The sequence below is a fragment of the Otolemur garnettii genome, unplaced genomic scaffold (genome assembly GCF_000181295.1).
Source record: "Otolemur garnettii isolate 467f Iridium unplaced genomic scaffold, OtoGar3 scaffold00007, whole genome shotgun sequence".
NCBI lineage: Eukaryota > Metazoa > Chordata > Mammalia > Primates > Galagidae > Otolemur > Otolemur garnettii.
Genome location: NW_003852402.1, coordinates 19,570,077 through 19,593,257, shown reverse-complemented (window position 1 = coordinate 19,593,257; position 23,181 = coordinate 19,570,077). Strand labels below are relative to the sequence as shown.

At 38.7% G+C, this 23,181-nt stretch overlaps 1 protein-coding gene across 1 annotated transcript in view; it reads left to right on the top strand.

The window, feature by feature from the left end:
* UTP20 (UTP20, small subunit processome component) overlaps positions 1-23,181 on the top strand; it is a 101,951-nt gene that overhangs the window by 65,862 nt on the left and 12,908 nt on the right. The window contains exons 33-49 of the mRNA XM_003783310.3: positions 481-624; positions 1,080-1,130; positions 1,240-1,392; positions 2,639-2,794; positions 3,152-3,292; positions 3,733-3,870; positions 8,806-8,945; positions 9,304-9,386; positions 12,439-12,725; positions 13,785-13,924; positions 14,143-14,299; positions 15,799-15,897; positions 16,892-17,059; positions 18,566-18,732; positions 19,661-19,802; positions 21,466-21,582; positions 22,976-23,146. Of these exons, the coding sequence (XP_003783358.1) occupies positions 481-624; positions 1,080-1,130; positions 1,240-1,392; positions 2,639-2,794; positions 3,152-3,292; positions 3,733-3,870; positions 8,806-8,945; positions 9,304-9,386; positions 12,439-12,725; positions 13,785-13,924; positions 14,143-14,299; positions 15,799-15,897; positions 16,892-17,059; positions 18,566-18,732; positions 19,661-19,802; positions 21,466-21,582; positions 22,976-23,146 (2,454 nt within the window). The remainder of the gene's footprint in view (positions 1-480; positions 625-1,079; positions 1,131-1,239; positions 1,393-2,638; positions 2,795-3,151; positions 3,293-3,732; positions 3,871-8,805; positions 8,946-9,303; positions 9,387-12,438; positions 12,726-13,784; positions 13,925-14,142; positions 14,300-15,798; positions 15,898-16,891; positions 17,060-18,565; positions 18,733-19,660; positions 19,803-21,465; positions 21,583-22,975; positions 23,147-23,181) is intronic.

The window sequence follows — 23,181 nt, the reverse complement described above, 5'->3', positions numbered from 1 at the left end:
TTTGATAGAATGGACTTGAGCGTCTGGCTATGTGTAAACACTATGCCGTTTGATAGAATGGACTTGAGCGTCTGGCTATGTGTAAACACTATGCCATTTTACATAATGGACTTGAGCATCTTCAGTGTTTGATACATGTGAGAGATCCTGGAATTAACCCTCTGGGATACAGAGAGATGACTGGACTTTTCCTCTGCAAGTTCATTGTGTTAACCTTTTTTTGACTAGATGATAAAAGAAATTATGTTTGAAAACTATGTATATTCTCTAATAGAATTAAAGGAAGAAACTATTATGCACATTATCGCAGGTTTTACATTAACTTAAAATGCTAAAACCTTTTAAAATACTGTCAGATAAATTTTCCAATTCCTGCTTTTATTTCTTACTCATAATCATTTTCTATTCTGTGATCTATTAAAGTTGCCCAGTTTTTTTAAATTACTGATTTATGATTTATCTTCATATTTCTTCTTCAAGGATACAGAGGTTGATATTCTTGTGACAATACAAAACTTATTAAACCACTGTGTGGACCCCACAAGCTTCCTCAAGCCTATTGCAAAACTCTTCTCAGTTATTAAGAACAAATTATCGAGACGATTGCTTTGTACCGTTTTTCAGGTCTGTAATATTCAATTTTATGTCAAATCACCCTTTTCTTTAAAAGATAATGATTATTTCTTTTTTTAAGAGTCTCAAGCCTGGGTAGAGTGCCCTGGCTCACAGCTCACAGCAACCTCCGACTCTTGGGCTTAAGTGATTCTCTCACCTCAGCCTGCCAAGTAGTTGGGACACAACATCCAGCTATTTTGTTGTTGTTGTTCCAGTTGTCATTGTTGGTTTAGCTGGCCCAGGCTGGGTTCAAACCCGTCAACCCTGGTGTATGTGGCTGACACCCTACCCACTGAGCTACAGGCACTGCCCTTTAAAAGATAATAATGACATTTAAAACATATTAGTAGCTTTCTTGGGCCAGTATGAAGTTTTTATATGAATTTGTCTGGGAGTTGAGGGAAGGAAGGCAGAAAAATTAAGGTTTAATTTACTAATAAATTTACTCTTTTCTTTCCTTTTAGACGCTTTCTGATTTTGAGAATGGATTAAAATATATTACTGATGTTGTCAAGGTAAGAAAAGATTTCTCTTTGTCTTCAAAAATCATTTTTATATACACTATTTAAGATCTAAATGCCTTCACTTATATGCCTTACATCATTTCAATGGCATTTCTTGTAGCTTAATGCCTTCGATCAAAAACATCTTGATGATATCAACTTTGATGTTCGCTTCGAGACCTTCCAGACCATCACCTCTTACATTAAGGAAATGCAAACCATAGATGTTAATTTCCTGATTCCAGTTATGCATAATTGTTTCTATAATCTGGAGGTAGGTTTTTATAGCAAAAAATTATCTGGAATTGCTTCAAAAAATTAAACAGTTATCTATTAGAATAGAAAAATTCATAGAGACAGAAAGTAAATTAATGGTTACCAAGGGCTACAGGGAGGGAGGAATGGGGAGTGACTTCTAAGGGGTATGAGATTCTTGTCAAGGTGCTGGGAAAGTTCTGAAATTAGATAGTAGTGATGGTTGCACAACCTGAGAATATACTAAAAACCATTGAATTATAAACTTTCTGAATGGGTGGATTTTATGGTATGTCAATTATATTTCCATTTTTAAAAGTTAAATAACTATCACTGGAAAGTTTGACTTTTTTTTTTTTTTTTTGCAGTTTTTGGCTGGGGCTGGGTTGGAACCCACCACCTCCAACATATGGGGCCGGTGTCCTATGCCTTGAGCCATAGGCACCGCCCAAGTTTGACCTTTTTTAATTGAAGACATGGTAGAAATAAAAGGTGTTCGAATTTTATTAAGTATCATGTTGTTGAATTAGATTAAAATTCAAAAGTGGGAAAAACTAACAAAAAAACAATAAAATTAAAAAATGGGGGTGTGGTACCTATGGCTCAAGGACTAGAGTGCCAGCCTCCCGTACTTGGGGTGGCAAGTTCAAGCTGGCCTCTGCCAAAACTGAAAAAAAAAAAAAAAAATTCAAAAATGGGGATTGATTATTGTTTAACCATGTAGTGGCATCAATAATGTCTTTTTGTGGAATTTTATAGGTATTCAGCTGATATTAAGGATTATATAATAAATTTTTAAAAATATCCTCATTTGGGACTCATTCTTCATATGTTGTGCCAAATTTCAACACAAGGAATTCTAAGTCACTGCTTGGTTGGCTGAGTTGGGAATATCTTCTCTACACCTCAAACTGGGATCTCTGGACCAACTACCCAGAATTATACCAGCCAACTCTGTCATTTCCAATAATGACCTGATATTGAACATTTAAAAACTTACATTAGTGAACCATTTATTAACAAGTACATTTCATAGTACTTCCTAAAATTAAATGACACTTCCCAGTAAGCATGATTTTTTTTGAAATCATTTATAACAATCCTACATTTAGTTCTTCCTTAGATAAGAAATATTTGTGGGACCTTTCTTAGTAGAGTTTCTCTCACAGAGCAGTGACAAAATTTTGTAGATTCTTACATTGGGAAATAATGTTCCATACTGTAGTTATTATGTAGAATAACTTGGTTTTTTTTCTCACCTCCAGTTAGGAGATATGTCTTTAAGTGATAATTCCAGCATGTGTTTGATGAGTATTATTAAAAAGCTAGCTGCCTTAAATGCCACAGAAAAGGAATACAGAGAAGTCATTCACCGTTCACTCCTGGAGAAAGTGAGGAAAGGGTTGAAGAGCCAGACAGAGGTATTGTAACTTTATCCTTTAAGTGCAGGTATCTGAGGCTGTGTTTTGTTTTGTTTTCCCATTTCTGCTGTAGTTGTGTAGAAAAGCACTCTGGCCCAGTACATTTACTTAAAAATACTTGATGTGTTAAGATCACCAGACTGTTACATGGGAGTTAGACTCAAAGCAAGGGCAGTCACTTTTAATTTTATACAGTTGTTTGTTTTACTTTGGTTTTTTTTTTTTTTTTTTTTTTTTACAGTGGAAATGCTTTACTTTAAAAAATTCTTATGTCTTCTTTTGTGTTTCCTCATATTATCTAGGACGTAAATGCTTTTAAAAATAAAAGTATTTATTTTCTCCACTTGATATTTGCAGAGTATTCAACAGGATTATACCACGATCCTTTCTTGTTTAATTCAAACCTTTCCAAATCAACTGGAATTTAAAGACTTGGTACAGCTGACTCATTACCATGATCCAGAAATGGACTTCTTTGAGAATATGAAACATATTCAGGTAGATGACAATTCCACTTTGTCCTGCATACAAAATAAACATTTCAAACAATTCTACCTCATCTGGAAAGACATGTTTTAATTTTCCTGAAAGATTTAAGCTTCTCATTCCTTGGTCTTCATGATCATCAGTCAGATTTGCATATAAGAGGATCATTTCCTGGAGTTTGGTTCTTTGGGGGTATCACAAACCACAGTTAATAATAGTGTCACCTGTCCTTGCCTTTTCCTAAGAAGTTTAAATGCTTTGGGTCCATTGTTAAACAAATGCTATGGATTATGTCTCTGGAAACAAATCAAGACACAGGTGTTTGCTCATATGATATATGGGTTGTATTTCACCCCTTTAATCTTTTCATGGAAAAAGAACATGATACTGAAGTGGAACTGGTTGTAGAAGAGATTATTCAGTAACTGGTTTGTGTTTTATCTAACTCTTAGATCCACAGAAGAGCCAGAGCCTTGAAGAAACTGTCAAAACAACTAATGGAAGGCAAAGTTGTTCTGTCTTCTAAATCTCTTCAGAATTACATCATGCCTTATGCTATGACTCCAATTTTTGATGAGAAAATGCTTAAGGTAGGGTATTAGCTCTAGAAACCAATGAACTTTTACCCATACCATGACACATTTTGCCGTAATGTAGGTGGAGTTGGTGAGATCCATACTGATGTTGTCACCATAATCAGAAGCCCTTGGAACTGTGCCTGGAGCATAACAAATGCTGTATAAATGGTGGCCATTATTTGTATTTTCACTATTAGTAGCTCACAAAGGCCGACCACAGTATTCCTCTTAGAAATTACCACATTACTAGGATGGCATACTTTTATTTTTGTATCATAGGACTGAATTCTGGTTAACTTCATCAATTAGCTGAGTCATTATTTTCCAAAATGACCTATAAGAAATGAAATAGAACAATAGCTACCATTAACGCTGTACCAGGTACCAGGCACTACTTGAGGTGCTTGACTAGGTAATCTCTCTTCATCCTTATCACATCTCAACCCCAGGGTGTAGGAACTATTTTTCAGCACAGTTTTACAATAAATTAAACTAAGAATAAGTGAGATTATATAACTCTCAAAGACACACAGTCAGAACTGGTATTTCTTTTTTTTTTAATACCCTGAGGTGTATCTTTCAGAAGAACTTGAATTTGAACCTAGGACTGTTTCTTTTTTTTTTTTTGCAGGTTTTGGCTGGGGCTGGGTTTGAACCCACCACCTCCAACATATGGGACTAGTGCTCTACCCTTTTGAGCCACAGGCACCACCCCAAACCTAGGACTGTTTTAACAGAGTCCTAGAAAGTGCCTGACACATGGTAAAGACTAGACAAATATTTATTAATAAATACAGTAATGAGAGATAGTGTTTGATCACAGAAATCTGAGTCTAATTGTGGCAATGTCAAATATTTGTAACAAATTTATACTGTACATGACTTTGTACAGTAATAGGTTTCCTCTTTTGTTTCAGGATATTCAAAAATGTTTAAAAGAGTTATGTAAGTAGTTAAAAGATTGCTGTCTTAAATTCTAGTTTAAAAAGCCAGTAGCCTGGCTTGGCGCCCGTAGCACAGTGATTATGGCACCAACCACATATACCGAGTCTGATGGGTTCAAACCCAGCCCCGGCCAGTTAAGCAACAATGACAGCTGCAACAGAAAAACAGTTGGGTGTTGTGGCAGGCGCCCATACTCCTAGTTACTTGGGAGGCTGAGGCAAGAGAATCTCTTAAGCTTAAGAGTTTGGGGTTACTGTGAGCTGTGAGGCCACAGTACTCTACCAAGGGTGACATAGTGAGACTCTGTCTCAAAAAAAAAAAAAAAGCCAGTAAGCCTAACCAACTCATAGTTTAATTATATTGAAATCAAATGAGTTATATATGGAAAAAAATAGATTTGGTTGGTATTTGTATGGTGTATCTTTTTCTAGCCTTTTATTTTTGATCTTCTCTAATAACTTTACATTTCAAGTTGATTTTATGGACAGGTGTGGTGGCTCACACTTGTAATTCTAGCACTGAGAGGCCAAGGCGGGAGGACCAGTTAGGGTCCATTGTTAAACAAATGCTATGGATTAGCCTGAGCAAGAGTAAGACTCCTTTCTATTACAAATAGAAATATTAGTCATGCATGGTTGGTACTCAGGGGGCTGAGGCAGGAGGATTGCTTCAACCCAGGAGTTTGAGGTTGCTGTGAGCTGGACTGAGGCCATGGCACTCTAGCCTGGGCAACAGAGCAAGACTTTGTCTTTAAAAAAAAAAAGAGCTTGGCACTGTAGCTCAGCGGCTAGGGTGCCAGCCACATACACCAGAGCTGGCTGGTTCGAACCCAGCCTGGGCCTGCCAAACAACAATGACACCTACAACCAAAAAATAGCCAGGCATTGTGGCAGGCACCTGTAGTCCCAGGTTCTTGGGAGGCTGAGGCAAGAGAATTGCTTAAGCCCAGGAGTTTGAGGTTGCTGTAAGCTGTGATGCTACGGCACTCTACTGAGGGCAACATAGTGAGACTCTGTCTCAAAAAAAAAAAAAAAAAAAAGAAAGAAAACCTTTGGTGGCACCTGTAGCTAGTGGGTAGGGCGCTGGCCTTGTACACTGAGGCTGGCAGGTTCCAACCTGCCCAGGCTGGCTAAGCAACAATGACACTGCAACAAGAAAATGGCCAGGCCTTGTGGCGGGTGCCTGTGATCCCAGCTGCTTAGGAGGCTGAGGCAGGAATATTGCTTAAGCCCAGGAGATAGAGGTTGCTGTGAGCTGTGGCAGCACGGCACTCTACCCAGGGCCACAGCTTAAGACTCTGTCTTAAAAAAAAAAAAAGAAAGAAAAGAAAAGGTTGGTTTCTTGTAGTTTAACATTTAACTGGGTCTTGCTTTGTACCCAGTGTGATGACAGTGTCTTCTTTTAACTACTTTTTAGGCCATTTACACTTAATATAATTATTAATAAGGTTAAGTATTTTTTTCACCCATTTTTAAAATTTTTCTTCTGTTAGATTAGATATTTTTGTGATTTTATTTTATCTATTTGCTTATTAATTATTGTGGTAAACCTCTCCATTAGTTTTAAACCATGTTGTTATTTTTGCTTTAAACCATTAATTATCTTTTAAAGAGATACTTAAAAATAAGGAAAAATTCTTCTATGTTTACTTACATATTTATAACTTTTGATGCTCTTCATTCCTTTGTATAGATCCAGATACTCATTTGATAATCATACTTCTGCCAAGAGGATTTCCTTTAAATTTTTTATAGAGCAGATCTATTAGTGGCTAATTCTTTCAGCTTTTGTTTGTCTTTTCTGTGTTTTTGAAAGATAATGTTGCTGGGTATAAAATTCTAGGTTGATGGTTGGTTCTTATTTTTTTCCCCCCAGTAATTTAAAGATGTTCTTCTACTATCTCTTGGCTTATATTATTTCCAATAAGAAGTTATTCCTAACTTTATTCCCCCGAATATAATGTAACTTTTCTTTTTTGATTGCTTTTAAAAATTTCTCTTTATCACTGGTTTTTAGACCATTTGATTATGATGTGCCTTAGTGCAATTTCCTTTGTGATTCTTATGCTTGTAGTTCATCTGTAGATATATAGTTTTATCGTTAAACTGAAAAATTTCAGCCATTATTTTTTTAATATATTTTTGGATCCCCTTCTTGCCTTTGTAGACTCCAGTGTATTTTAGTAGGACACTAAGGCTTTTGTATTGTTTTTGTTTGTTTGTTTTTCAGTAATTTTGTTCCTGGGTTTTATTTTCTTCCATTTCCTGTTGCTATATGTTCAAATTAAATGATCTTTTCTTCTGCAGTGTCTAAACTGTTATTAATCTCATTCAGTATATCTTCCCTCCCAGAACTGTCTTTTTTGTCTCTAGAAGTTCAGTTGGGGGCTTTTGTATATCTTCCCTTTTATCTTTTTAACATGCGTATACTTTCTTATCCCTTTCTTTTTTTTAATATTAATATTTAAAAAAATAAATGTGACTATATTAAAATTTTATTTGTATAGATTTTTGCCAAAGACTGCTCTAAAACTCACACAGCAAGAAATCAAATGGGGTGTAATCATAAGTAACATATGTGTGTGTGTATTGGGTTTTAATTAAGGGGATTTTTGTCATTAAAAATAAATCACTGGGGCTCAGCACCTGTAGCTCAGTGGTTAGGGTACCAACCATCTACACTAGGGCTGGTGGGTTCGAACCTGGCCCTGGCCTGCCAAACAATAATGACAACTGCAACAACAAAAAATAATAGCCAGGTGTTGTGGCAGGCACCTATAGTCCCAGCTACTTGGGTGGCTGAGACAAGACGCTTAAGCCCAAGAGTTTGAGCTTGTTGTGAGCTGTGATACCACGGGCACTCTACCAAGGGTGACAAAGTAAGACTGTCTCAAAAACAAATAATAATTATAAGTAAATAAATCATTAGATTATAAATGTCCTCTCCCTTCCTGATATGGTTATATCAATTGTTTTGATGTCTTCATCTACTAACTCTATCATCTGTGTCATGTCTGGGTCTGTTTTTTTGGTTTATTTTGTTCTTCTGATTAGAGATATGTTTCTGCTTCATGTGCCTGACAATTTTTTGTTAGATGCCAGACATGAATTTTACCATGTTGGGTGCTGAATGTACATCTTTAAGTATTCTCGAGAGTTATTATTGGATGCAGTTAGGTTACTAGGGAATAGTCTGGTCCTTTTGAGGCTTACCTTTAAGTTTTTTTAAGCTGGAACATTCTTTAGTCTAGGGCTAACATAACCCTACTACTGAGGCATGACCTTTCTGAGTTCCTGAATACTTAACTCAATACCCTACGTATCATGAGGTTTTTCACTCTGGCTGATAAGAGCATGAACTGTTCTCCTCCTTGTGTACATGGTCTTTGATTGCTTCTGTCTCTTTCTTACTCGGGTGTCCTGATCAGCACTCAGCTGAGGACCCGGGGGCTTGCTCTCTGTGCAGCTTCCCTGTGTCACTCCCTTCTCTGTGACGCTCTTCCCGTATATTCTAGCTGCCATAGCCTCAACTCAGGGAGACCACAGGGCTCACTTCGGGTTTTCCTTTCTGTGCTATAACCTAACAGTTCTCTCCATACAGTGAACTGGGGTGATTTAAGGCTCACTTCATTTATTTCCTTTCTCTCAAAGATCAGTATCCTGCATTGTTTGGTATACAAAGTCTGAAAACTCATTCCATATATAATATTTTGCCTACTTTTCTAGTTTAAGGTATAAAAGTAACTCTAGTCCCTCGTGGCCTGAGAGACATGTCTCTGAGGCAGTGTGCTTTTGACTGCTGAGTAGGACAGTGTACATATAGTTCTTGACATCTGTCAGCTTTTTGTGCATTGGATTTACTTCATTCACTGTAGTCCTAAACCCATTAAGAAGGTCTGAGTGAAAAAGAGATCAAAATGTGTTAATATATGAAGTTACCCATATATTTTATTAGTAAATACTTGTTCTGGCATTGATACTCTTGATTTATATTACATTACAGCATGAAAATATAACCATTGCCGCCACAGAGCTTATTGGAGCCATTTGCAAACATCTCTCTTGGTCAGCATATATATATTATTTGAAACATTTCATTCATGTCTTACAGACAGGCCAGACCAGTCAAAAGTTGGGTGTCAGGTATGGTCAATTTTTGTCGCTTTTTTTGTTTGTTTGTTTTACTTTTAAATAATTTTTAAATATCACATTTTTATTTTGTTTTTTAAATGTAATTTTTAAAATATTTCCTGAGTGAATCTCTCTATAATGTTTTTTATTTTTATCTTAATATTAAGAGGTTATTAATACTTCTTAAAGTCACAAAATATTGGTAAAAATAATTTTAATGTTTATTAGACTAAGTTTCATCTCCATTAAAAAATTTTTTTTAATAGCAACAAGAATGAAATTAGAAAATTTTCTGTCCTTTCAATAGTCAAATGATCAGATAATATTGATAATCAACTGAATATTTTTGTATACTTTTTTTTTTTAACAGTTTGCTAGTAACAGTGTTAGAAGCATTCCACTTTGATCACAAAACTCTTGAAGAACAAATGGGAAAAATGCAGAATGGAGAAAGTAAGTTCTTAATGATTTCTTAAACTAGATTTCCATTTTCTTGTTTGATAATTTGTGATAGTGAATTTGAGATGGCAAAATTCAATTTATTCTTTTTTTCTGCTCTTGTGGCAGTGACCAGTTAATGACTCAGGAGGAAACTAAAATTAATGATTTAAGTATTCTCGTAAAATCTTATTTAAATATAGAAGGTTAGTCTAAATTGTATTAGTAAAATAAACCTTAGCTGTCGATAATTTACATAGAAATCCAATTTTGTTGCTTTATGTGGAAAGAGCATTAAGCAATGAATGCAAAAAAAGTATAAGAAAAGAAAAATTAGAATAGCAATTAATGAAATATAAACTAAATATAATGGAAAAGATCAACAAAGCTAAAAATAGATATCTGAAAAGATTACAAGCTGGCAAATACCTGACAAGATTGAGCTATAAAAATAGGAGCCATAATAAGCACAATTAGGAATTTAAAAGGGTCACAATTAAATGGAAAAGGTAAAATAATATTGTGATCATTGTATTCATAAATTTAAATATGTGAATGAGATATACAAATTCTTAGAAAACATAACTCAAAAATTGACTTTAGAAGAAAATAAAAAGTCTTACTGAGTATCTAACCATTAAAGAAACTGAATCTGCATTTAAATATCTCCCGGTGATTGTGAGCCCAGCACTGAGCTCACAGGTTTGAGACTAGCCTGAGCCAGAGCGAGACCCCGTCTCTGAAAAATAGCCAGGCGTTGTGATGGACGCCTATAGTCCCAGCTACTTGGGAGGCTGAGGCAAGAGAATCAGTTGAACCCCAGAGTTTGAGGTTGTGAGCTAAGACACCACAGCACTCTACCAAGGGTGACCAAGGAAGATTCTGTCTCAAAAAATAAAATAAAATAAATGTCTGGTGAAAACACCAGGAACAGAATGTTTTATAGGCAAGTTGTACCAAATATTTAAGGAATGGATAATTTTAACCTTATACTTGCTTTTTCAGATGACTAGAAAATCACCACTAACTTATAAACTTGGTGTAATTGCATATCAAAAACTGACAAAGACACTCAGAGACACTCTGTATTCTAATTAGTCACAATTCTAAACTAGATATTTGCAAATGAAATCAAATCCCACAGTCAATAAAAGCATTAAAAATATGCTCATGTTTGGTTTATTCCAAAAATGCAAGGTTGGTTCAATATTGGATAATTAGTTAATAGAATTTAACCCATTAGCACATAAGAAACATGAAATTGGCCAGGCACAGTGGCTCACACCTGTAATCCTAGCACCCTGGGAGGCCAAGGTGGTAGATTGCTTGAGCTCAAGAGTTCAAGACCAGCCTGAGCAAAAGGGAGACCCCTATCTCTACTAAAAGTAGAAAAACTGAGGCAAGAGGATTGGTTGAGCCCAAAAGTTGGAGGTTGCTGTGAGCTATAACACCAGGGCACTCTACCCAGGGCGACAGCTTGAAACTGTCTCAACAAAAAGAAACATGCAATCTACTAGGTAGATGCAAGGAAACCATTTGATTAAATTCATGATAAAAAATGACTAACAAAAGAAAAGATAGAAATTTCCTTAACCTATTAAGGATGTCTTTTAAAAACATAATACAGTGGTAGAGGATTAAAATCCTTTGCTTTAGAATAATAATAAGACAAAGATACCTCTTGCTGCTACTTAATACTGAACATTGAACTAAAGGTTCTTATCAGCCCAGAAAAGTAAGGAAAAAATTGAACAAATGGGCCTATTTATCCTTTTTATCTTGGCTAAAAGGGCAAAAATATTCTGGCCCTTTCAGGTAGGTGATGAACCTCCTCCCACAAAAAAAAAAAAAAATCCTCTCCCTTAAAACTTACTGCTATGACGCCTTCAGAACAGCTCTTCCCCCTTCATTGTTGTCCATAGTTAACCTCTTCTGTACCACAAGTTGGCAGAGCTGCATGAAAGCACATCCATCACATTCTTACGCAGCCAAGAGCCTGATCTGCTAGTGACTAGCAGTTCCTAGATCAACCTGAGTCAGAGCTGGACCAGGGTGGAGCACTGTCCTTTACTGAGGATAAAGGAGCATCGTTGAATTACAGTTCTATGTGAGGTTGATTAACACGAGTTTTTGTTTTCTAGTTCTTGATTCTGCATGTTAGCAAAAATGGTCAACAAAAATGAGGGGATGAGTCCAACAGGATTGTGGTCTTATTAAGGCCAGGGAAAATAAATTCAGTGATGAGAAGGATGGTGAAGTTTGAGGCATTTATTGAGCACCTATTATAGCATAGCTTTTATAGGCACTGTCTCCTTATCCTTATTAAGAACTTTACCAGGACCTTAGTATTGATTACCTCCTATTTTTAATCTGGAAAACTGAGGTTCAGAGATGTAAAGTAACTTTCCCAAAGCTACACAACCAATAAGTGAAATAAAGACTAATTGCTACCATGTTTTGGAAGTCAGTGAAGTAGTTAGGCAATTATAGACTTTATCTCATTTAACCCTCACAACACTCGTGTAAGATGGGTGCTATCTCCGTTTTACTGGTGAAGAAGTCGGACCCCACTAGGGTTAAGTGAAATGACCATGGTCACATGGCTTGTTAGCTGAGTCAAGTCTCGACTTGCCCCACAATACTCTGCCACCTAGTGTTTGTTAATAAGCCAAATCCTAAAATAAGGGAGATTTCTGCGTAAGCACTGTGGGCTGCCGTGATGATTATCATGCCTTGTGAATGTGGGGTTTTGTTTTTGGAAACTTCCAGGCACAGAACTTTAGAAGCTTTCTTTTGTTTGAGGTGGTCCTGTCTCCAGCCTCCCCGCGTCTGCCCACGTTACCCTGCATTTGCTGTTCCACGTTCTTGTAGAATTGGCAGCTTCTCTGTCTCTGTCATGGAGCTCTAGTCTGTGAGAAAGCAAAACCCCAGCCCTCTCTCCTGCTCCTCAGCCTTCCCCTTGCTAGCTAAAATTTACTGTAAGGTAGATGTCAGTGGGAAAGACTGTTTAACCACAGCTGTGTCGTTTTCCTTATTTGATGTGACCTTTTTTCTTTGTTAAACACAGACATAAATGAAGCAATTGAGTTAGCAGAGCACGAAGCTGTGGAAGTGGAGCACATGGCTGAGGAAAGGAAGGAGAATACACAGGAGAGTTTGCCGGACAACAGGGAACCGGGAGACTCTGAGCCTACTGATCCTGATGGGGCAGCAGCCGGTGAATCCGGGTGTACCCCACAGCCTGTCTCTTCCCTTCCTCGCGATAAGGAAGAACTGGAGAGAACAATTAAAAATATCCAAGGAACCATAACCGGGGATATCCTCCCAAGGCTCCATAAATGCCTGGCGTCCACGGTGAGGATTCTGTTGGGGGCGCAGCAGATCAGTGTGAACGCGGGTGCTGGCGGGGCCCTGTCGGACTGAGGCTCTTAGCGATTTGCCTTCAGCATCTGCATGTCCTCTCGTCACAGTTCACCTCCCTTCCTTGTCTCATCACCTTCAGGCTCTGCTCCTGCTGCAGCGAGGCACTCATGCTCCTCCTTTGTCATTTTGCTCTGGTAGTTACAGCCCTTTCTGTTGTCAAAGTAGAGAGTAAGAAACTCCCCAGTCCAAGAAAAGTTATTAAAAATCCAAGTATGTTTTCCTGTTATGCTTTGGGCTCCTTCTTTACTGTTCAGAATTCATCTTTCCCCAGTTAACAGGGATAACACTTAGCAGCGCGTTCTCGGGAAGCCAACCCCTTTCCTCTCCCCTCAGTGTAAATCGTGGGTTGGCAAACCATGGCCCGTGGGCTAAGTCTAGCTTGCCTGCAGCCTGTTTTAGTAAGTGAGGCTTTATTGGAACATGGCCATACCCATTCATTTATATAATGTCTAAATCTGCTTTCTCTTTACAACAGTAGAGTTGGGTGACTTCAATAGAGACCATAAAGCCAAAAATACTTACTGTGTGGCACTCTATAGAAAAACATTGCCATCCTCTGGTGTGCAAGTTTGACTTGGTCTTTTTGTAAATTTGTAAATACACTTTCTTTACTCAAGGCACTTCATTTATCACAGACCAACAGTGTAACTCAAACATTCAAAATTTCCACTTGACTTGGGCTTTGTGTGAGTTTTTTGTACTTCACAGCAGTCTTAAGCTATGTCACTGAAAACTTGACTTTCCTGGGTTTTGGGGGGTTTTTTGATGGCTCCTTTGAAAAATAGAACATTCTTGTTTCTGTTATTTTCTGTTATAATTTTTAGAGGTTTATTCTCAAATTGCACAATTTAGTTTGTTTTTAAAGACACTAAACTAAAAAACAGGCATCAGTCTACAGAAAGAGCTTTTCTTTCGAATGCCAAGTTTAGAGTGCTGGTGGGTCCTTGATCCATTGATTTTTATTTAGTTTAACCTACATTTTTCTTACAGACTAAAAGAGAAGAAGAACACAAGCTGATCAAGTCCAAGGTTGTGAATGATGAGGAAGTGGTTCGCGTTCCATTAGCTTTTGCCATGGTTAAGCTAATGCAGTCCCTTCCACCAGAAGTTATGGAAGCCAATTTGCCAAGGTGTGTTGTACGGCGTACAGGAAAGTGCACTGAAGCTCAGAAGTCGGTTCTTTTCTTCATGACTCACAGATAAATATCTTTTGTCCGGAAAAGGAAAAGTATTGTCACAATACACTAACAAGAAAATTTGAGTTATAAACAATTAAAATACAAAAGGATATTTACATGTTTATTTGCATATATATTTGCTTAGTCATTTTTCAACTTCTCTTTTTCAGTATTTTGCTGAAAGTGTGTGCCCTCCTCAAGAACAGAGCACAAGAAATTAGAGACATTGCACGCAGCACTCTTGCAAAAATAATAGAGGATCTGGGTGTGCACTTCCTCCAATATGTTTTAAAAGAATTACAGGCTACCCTTGTCCGTGGATACCAGGTAAATTGCCTTGTGTTGAAAACAACTGATACGAGTTTTAGGACTAGTCATGTAGACTCTACCAAAATTGTATTCTTCAAGTGTCACTCTTCATCAGCCCCTCACCAAAGTAAAAAAAAAAAAGGATTTTTTAAAATTGTATAAAGTTCACAGAAAACAAAACCCAGCTGGGCACTCTGGGAGGCCAAGGCAGATGGATCACTTGAGCTCAGGAATTGAAGACCAGCCTGTGCAAGAACAAGTCCCCATCTCTACTAAAAACAGAAAAACTAGCCAGGTGGTATGGTGCACGCCTGTAGGCCCAGCTAATGCAGAGGCTGAGGCAAGAGGATTGCTTGCACCCAGGAGTTTGAGGTTGCTGTGAACTCTGACGCCACAGTACTCTACTCAAAGCAAGAGAGTGAGACTTGGTCTCAAAAAAAAAAGTCATGAATTGAACCATTGTTAAGTCAGGACCATACGTATATAAAAATACTTAAAGATTACAAGCGGATACATAAGAGACTATGCCGTTAGAATTGACTCTACAGTCTAACAAATAAATGTGTTTCCTTAGCCTGTGATTATTAGCTGATATTTACCATGATAATTTTGTGGCACAGGAAACAGCATAAAGAATGCAAAAAGCTTGGCCCAGTGTGGCAACTCAGGCCTGTAATTCTGCAGGTCGAGGCAGGTGAATTGCTTAAGCTCAGGAGTTCAAGACCAGCCTGAGCAAGAGCAAGACCCTGTGTCTTCTAAAAGTAGAAAAAAAACTAGCTAGGTATAGTGACAGGCACCTATAGTCCCAGTTACTCAGGAGGCTGAGCCAAAGAGTTTGATTGAGGTTGCCATGAGGTATGAGCCACTGCACTCTAGCCTAGGGCAACAAAGTGAGACTCTGTCTCAAAAAAAAATGAATGAAAAAAGCTTGAGGGGCAGCATAGGGCAGTGCTGCAGAACTGGGACTCTGGTTATGACCCTGACTCTGCCACTTGCTACCCATGACTTCTCTGTGCCTCTGCATCCTCTCCTGGAAAACGCTGGTAATGCAGCACCTACACCATAGAGTGGGTGGGGAGGGGCCCTGATTCAATTCATGTAAGGTATTGACACAGTAAGTTCTCAGTAAACATGAGCTTTGTCACTACTGGGAGCAAAAGCTTATTTGTTTCCTTCATAACACTTTATGTACCACCTCTCATTATATTCTATGTTGCCAAACTCCTTAAATCACCAGTTGGTTTTTTTAAAGTTCAAGACTCTTAGAATTTTCATAATCATTCATTGGCCTGGTATGGTCAGAGCAGTAGGTCCTAAGCATGGTAGTGTATTTCTGAACATCTTTTGTGACCATTTGGTGGAAGGATTTTAGGTATGTTTCATTTATCAGAGCTTCTCCTGGCAGTGCCAGGCGTGTTGAACTCTGAGAGCCCTCTTTGCGGTGATCCGTAGATCTTAACGTTTTTCTAGCGTGGTGTTCCTAATCATTCGTATTCTTCCTGTGCATCTCATTTTAGGTCCATGTGCTGACGTTCACAGTTCACATGCTGCTGCAAGGCCTCACCAACAAGCTGCAGGTCAGGGATTTGGACTCTTGTTTAGATATAATGGTCGAGGTAAGCTTTACAGAAAAGAATTCCAATTTTTTTTTTTTTTTAAGTGGGCAAAGCATACAAAAAAATCAGTCCGCAAAGTAAGAAATAATAATAGCTTATAAAGATGAAAATAATGGGCGGAACCCATAGCTCAGTGGCTAGGGCACTGGCCACTTGGACCAGGGCTGGTGAGTTCCAACCCAGCCTGGGCCTGCTAAAACAAAAAAAAATAGCTGGGCCTTGTGGCAGACACCTGTAGTCCCAGCTACTTGAGAGGCTGAGGCAAGAGAATCACTTGAGCCCAAGAGTTTGAGGTTGCTGTGAGCTGTGACACCACGGCATTCTACCAAGTGCAACAAAATGAGACTCTGTCTCAATTAAAAAAAAGAAAAGAAAATAATGTGTTAGTTCTTCTTTCAGATTAGCTAAGACCCAGTACACAGGCATTATCACTTTCAAGAATTTATTTTAAAGGAATAAAAGTATGTTCACCAAAGCTTTATAATAATGAGAAATTATTAACTTTAAAAATTGGATAATGTGCTAATTTAAGAGCTAGGATTAGGAGGAAAATACATTTATCATACTGTCTTTTGTTCACTTATTAAAAAATATAGACACTAACATTTTGAATCTCAAGTTACATATTTACATTCATGTCAATGATTGAGTTACAACTAATGAAGAGAATTTCTTGAAGGGAAATTAAGCTACTCTTTGGTAATATCAAAAAAGGCAGACCTGTCTGAATAGTCAGACAATTTTATGTATGAAAATATGTGAATTTTTTTTTTGATTCTCATTACTATCTCCCTTCAAGTGTTTTATGTATATGTTTGTTTTCTAGTGATTGATCCCTAAATTGCCTTGGAAACAAGTGAATTCTAAAGGAACTTTCTACCATCTGCTTTCAGTCCAGTTCAGCTTGCTTTCCTTGCATGTGGATGTACCGTGCCTTTTTCCAAAGACAGCTTAGTTAGCTCACTAATTGCCCTTTGTTCTTTTCCTTTCAAAGATTTTCAACCATGAGTTGTTTGGTGCTGTTGCTGAAGAGAAGGAAGTAAAGCAGATTCTCTCCAAAGTCATGGAGGCACGAAGAAGCAAGAGTTATGATTCTTACGAAATCCTGGGCAAGTTTGTAGGAAAAGATCAGGTTGTAAAACTTATCCTTCCTTTAAAAGAGGTAAGGGCTTGACCATGGTACAGGAGATCCTAACGTTGCTACATCATAAGTTCCTAAAAGGAGCCTTGCAGGGCAAACCGTACCCCCATACTGTGAGATCACCCACCATTTATCTTGGTGTCAAGAACACCAGTACCACGGGGCCACTGAGTGGCAGCCCTGAGTTGAGCGCGTTAATCCAAGAGTCACAATCTCTGGTGTAAACTCTGAAATGAAAAAGGGAAGGCAGCTGGATGAGGGCAGGTGGATTTTATAGCGAGGTCAGGTCGGCAGCTAAGAACATAAAGAAATCCAGAGACACACTGACTGTGCACAGTGGTAATCTCAGGGGTTGAGGCTATGGGTAACTTACTTTATGTGTTATATCTATATTTGAAATTCTATTAAGAATTGTTAATTAGTAAAACAAACCTGTATTAGCAAGACTTTAGAATCAGATCGCCACCCGCATGTTGCTAAGCAGAAGAGACCTGGCATTTATTAACCTTATGTTCTAAGTACTGCTGTGTTACCTCTTCTAATCTTGCACCCAGTCTGTGATATTGATGGTACCTATATTTTACAGATAAGAAAATTCAGCTTGAGAAGATAGAGCTATAGTTAGGGAGGAAGTCAGGGTTTTGTTCCAGATCTTTCCAGTGTAAACGTCAGTCTTCCCATGGTTTTGCTCTGCCTCCCATAGAGCAGGGACTATAATTTACCCACCTTCAGATTGTTTTCTTTGTCTGTTACGGAGGTGAACATTAAACAAATGTTAGTAGTTGACTTTATTACACATTTATTTATGAAAACAAGAGCAAAAAGCCCTAATGACTTGAATTACTCTAATTCCAAATGTTTGAGTGTTAAATGAACTTCCTATATATTCCTAGACCACGTTTAGTTTTATCTGAGCCTGATCTAAGAATGTAAGATATGTTTTGAGGACAATTAAGAGTTCAACAGAGCACATATGTTATATATTGGTATTGTATTTGTTTTATAAAATGATATATATTATAAAATCCCCCAAGATAATCAAAGTTATGAATTCTATGTCTTATGAAAGATAATAGCTTTGAAGTGAGTGCTGACTGCCCAAGTTGATGATCCTGGGTTCCCAATAAGTTCTGATATGGCCCAGGAACTAGTATCAAACTCATGGTTTCCTATGAGTAGTGACTATACATTTTGTTGATGTTGTGTGTGCACATGTGTGTGTATGTTTGCCTATAAATCACCCTCTTTATTGCACTTGAGGGTTGGATTTAGACATTTCCTATCTGATCTCTGGTGGGGGTGCTCTGAGCCCTTGTCTACAGAGACCTGATAGGGAGTGGAAGAAACCCAGAGGCAGACAGTTACAGTAACATAACTGTTACTTTATGTTATACCTATTCGAAGCCTCAAGAATTTTTTAATTAGGAACAATGTTAGAAAGCAAATACAAAAGATAATGCTTGAAAGTACTGTATCAAAACGCAGTTCCATGTTATCTCAGCATGACATTTCTTTGTTTGCCTCCAGATCTTACAGAATACCACTAGTTTAAAACTGGCCCGGAAAGTTCACGAAACCTTACGCCGAATCATCGCAGGATTAATTGTAAATCAGGAAATGACAGCAGAATCCATTCTATTGCTCAGTTACGGTTTGGTCAGTGAAAATCTTCCCCTTTTAACAGCGAAAGAAAAGTAAGTTTGAAAAATTTAAATAGATAAACTCTATCCTTTAGGTGCTTATTTCTGATAAGCCATTCATTCAATTGGATTGTTTTTAATAAGTTGCTTCAGTAAAAGAAGTTATTATATCCACCTGATTTGTAAGATGGTACTGCTCTGTGGTATGATACTTTTCAACATGAGATTGTTTTTCTTATGAATGAGGTAGCTGTGATAGCAGCCAATTATTTTGGTATCCTCTGATACTATTTTATTTTAAATATTTATTGAATCAAAGCTAGGATAAAATTTAAGGATGTACCTCTTTTTTTTTTTTTTGGAGACAGAGTCTCACTTTGTCACTCTTGGTAGCGTGCCATGGTGTCATAGCTCCCAGCAACCTCAAACTCTTGGGCTTAAGCGATTCTCTTGCCTCGATCTCCTGAGTAGTTGGGACTACAGGTGCCACAATACCCAGCTATTTTTAGAGATAAAGTCTCACTCTGGCTCAGGCTGATCTCGAACCTGTGAGCTCAGGCAATCCACCCGCCTCGGCCTTAAGGGTACACCTCTTATTCCAATTAAATAGAGATTTAGACCTTCCAAGTTTTCTGAGTACCTTACATATTAATAATCTTTTGGATTTTGCCTCTGTGTTCTAAGAGAGACTCATTGGCATTTGTTTTCAGAACTCAAACAAAGGGAATGTCCTCTTGGCTGCTGTTTATGTTAATTGAAACGTGTATTTATCACTCTGATCTCTGTTTCTGAGATTATCCTATTAATCTTATTTACAACCTAATAATCCCTTTTATGTCTTATGGTTAAAGGGGAGAAAAGCCAGAGGGAAACCGCATAGTATTGAGTGCTAGACTCTCGACACCCTTAAAGGGCCACAGCAGCTTCTTGGAATGCAGCTAACAGTGTTCTGTGCCCCATTTTCCTTCCATGTGGTTGACAGGAATCCAGTAGCCCCTGCACCAGATCCGCGGCTGCTGCCCCAGAGCTGCCTTCTGCTCCCCCCAACTCCAGTCCGAGGGGGGCCGAAAGCTGCTGTGAGCAAGAAAACCAACATGCACATATTTATCGAGTCTGGGCTTCGGGTAAGAATTAACCTTAAAATGAGACCTCCTGCCTTTGGAAAGTCTAGACCTTTTAACCTTCTGCTGAATTTTCAGGACTGCTTGCTTTCCCTGAAATGTCTTACTGTAAACAAACTGAAGATTTTTTTTTTAATTAGAGGCACACTGGTCCTTTACTATATACCTCTTTCTGTACTTAATTTGATGATGTAACTGTCCCAGAATTAATGATTCTGACCTAATAATTTATTATGATAAATTGGTATTGTATTTGTTTTATAAAATAATTTATGTTATAAAATCCCCCAAGGTAATCAAAGTTATGAATTCTATGTCTTATGAAAGATAATAACTTTGAAGTGAGTGCCGACTGCCCAAGTTGATGATCCCGGGTTCCACTAAGTTCTTCTGATATGATCCAGGAACTAGTATCAAACCTCATGGTTTTCTATGAGTAGTGACTATACATGTTGTTGATTTTGTGTGTGTGCATGTGTGTGTATGTGTATGTTTGCTATTTTTAAAAGATAGGTTTTTTTGTTTGTTTGTTTTATTTTTTTGAGACAGAGTCTTATTCTGTTTTCCCTGAGTAGAGGGCCGTGGCATCATAGCTCACAGCAATCTCGGTCTCTTAGGCTGAAGCAATCTTCTTGTCTCAGCCTCCTGAGTCACTGGGACTACATAGGCGCCGTCTCTGATGCCCAGCTAGTTCTTCTGTTTCTAGTAGAGACAGGGTCTTGCTCTTGAACTCCTAAGTTCAAGCAATCCACCCACCTCAGCCTCCCAGAGTGCTAGGATTATAGGCGTGAGCTACTGTGCCCAACCAGATGGTAAGTTTTTTAAAACATGAGTCTGATCATTTTATTTCCTTCATTGATTCTGATTTTCCCTGGGCTGCGAGGTCCTAGCAACAGAGCGTACCACTGCAAAACTCAGTCCAGCCACACTAGCTTCCCCTCAGGTCTATGAAGTTACCAAACCCTTTCTTCCCCTGGGTCCTCAACTCTTGCTTTTCCCTCTAAAACTGTCAAGGCCACCTGCATTTGTTCCTTAATCATTTCCTAAGTCTGTCTTCATGGCTCAGATCCTCAGGTCAGGGATCGTGCCTGTCCTGGTCATTGCCATGTCCTGCATTCTGAGCTGGTGCCTGGAATCATGGCGGATGCTGAGTAACCGTGTAATAAGTGGACTCAGCATCTCCGCTGCCCAGTGACCTCCCACCTTCTTGATTTACGAAGTCTCTCCCAGGCAGTTTCTCATTTCTCAAACATTTTTATCATCTTAAATAAAAGTATCTTAACATTTCTTATTAATCGCTTAAAATCATTTCATATTGGCTCGGCACCTGTGGCTCAAGCGGCTAGGGCGCCAGCCACATACACCTAAGGTGGCGGGTTCGAATCCCCAGCCCGGGCCCGCCAAACAACAATGATGGCTGCAGCCAAAAAATGGCCGGGCGTTGTGGCGGGCGCCTTTAGTCCCAGCTACTTGGGAGGCTGAGGCAGGAGACTCGCTTGAGCCCAGGAGTTGGAGGTTGCTGTGAGCTGTGATGCCATGGCCCTCTACCCAGGGGGATAGCTTGAGGCTCTGTCTCAGGAAAAAAAAAAAAAAAATCATTTCATATTTACCTAACTCAGCTGGTTTATAGGCAACTAATAGGAAGTATCCTTTTAAAATCTTGTAGTTGCTGCATCTGAGTCTGAAGACTTCCAAGATTAAGTCTTCAAGTGAGCATGTCCTGGAAATGTTGGATCCTTTTGTGTCTCTCCTCATAGACTGCCTGGGTTCCAGAGATGTGAAGGTGAGTGTTGATCCGCAGTCTGTATTGGAGCTTCCCTCCCTTCATAAGAGCGATGCTATGCAGAATGCCTAGACTTCATTCCTCGGCTCATGCTTCATGAGATGATTGAGTTTTTAAAGGGATTTGTGACATGAATCCCCACTATTCCCTACGTTAAATGGCTTCCCGGTTCCCATATGTTTGCATAGTCCTTGATGGTTTTAAAAGCTGTCCTGGATACGTTCATCATTTCACTCAGTCCTCACAACTTTACAGGTTGAACGGTAGTGTCCCTGTCCCAGTCATCATCATCGTCATCATCACCATTGTCACTGCTACTGCTCTGTGCTGTGAATCCTAAAGATGTCTCTTATTCTCTCAACAACCTGAGACATAATGTTTCTTAATGTTTCTGTGTGATAGATGAGAAAACTAGAGCTAGGGGCTAGTCACAGATCTAGGCTACGAACCTGAGTCTATCAGGCTCCAAAGCATACTATAGTCTCCCCTTTCTTGTATCACCTGTGCTCAGAGGTTAAAAAATGTATTTAGAGTCAAAAACATCTTCAGTTGAAGACCTGGGATATAAGTCCAGGTTCTTCTGATTCCCAAGGTCTGTCTTCTCTGTCTTCATCTAATCCAGTGGTTCTCAACCTTCCTAATGCACGTCCCTTTAATACAGTTCCTGTGGGTCACCACCCACTGTTTGTGAACTGCTGAATTCTAATCCAACTCAATGAGGCCCTCACAGCAGCCAGAGCAGTAAGGGTTATAGTAGACAGAGCTTAACTAACAAATGCAGCTAATCGTTAACCTCCTCAGAGGTTCAGGAATTCTCTGTACAACCATTTGATCCTAGCACACTTTTTCCATATCCTTTGCACAGCACTTAACTATAGTAAACGATCGTTCATTATCCCAGTGCTTAACTTCTGAGCCAGCTATATGCTCCTTACATGTAGAGATGGTGTCCTTTCTTCTTCACATTTATAATACCTGATAGAGTGCCTTGTATACACAATACAAGCTTAGTAAGAATGGGTCACATTGAAGTACCATTCTACAAAACAGAAAAGTCACTTGAGATGTATTTTTCAAAAAAAAGAAAGAAATTCTAAAATTGGCCGACGCGTGCAAATCACTAACCTGCACGTAGGTTAGGAATATGATTAAGCGAGCAGCTTTTCTTTTTTCTTTGTGATCCGCCTTCACTGGCTATGGGTAAGCAGTAAATTCTTAGGCAGGGATAGGAAATGCCCTTACCTTCTTAGACTTTGGGCAGAGTTTTTCCAGAGCGACCTGGACACAGCGTCTTACTCTACTCAGTTATTTATGGCGTCAGCAGAGCCCAAGGTGCTGTGTTGCTGTGTTTGGCCACTTCACAAGTTGATTGCGTTCTGTTTTGTTTGTTCAGGTGATCACAGGTGCTTTGCAATGTCTGATCTGGGTCCTGAAGTTTTCTCTGCCTTCCATAGAAACACAAGCAGAACAGCTGACAAAGCACCTTTTCCTTTTGCTGAAGGAGTATGCAAAACTCGGGGCTGCCAAGGGCCAGAACTTCCACCTGGTGGTAAACTGTTTCAAGGTGAGAGGACGTCACTTGCATTAGCCAGGACCCAG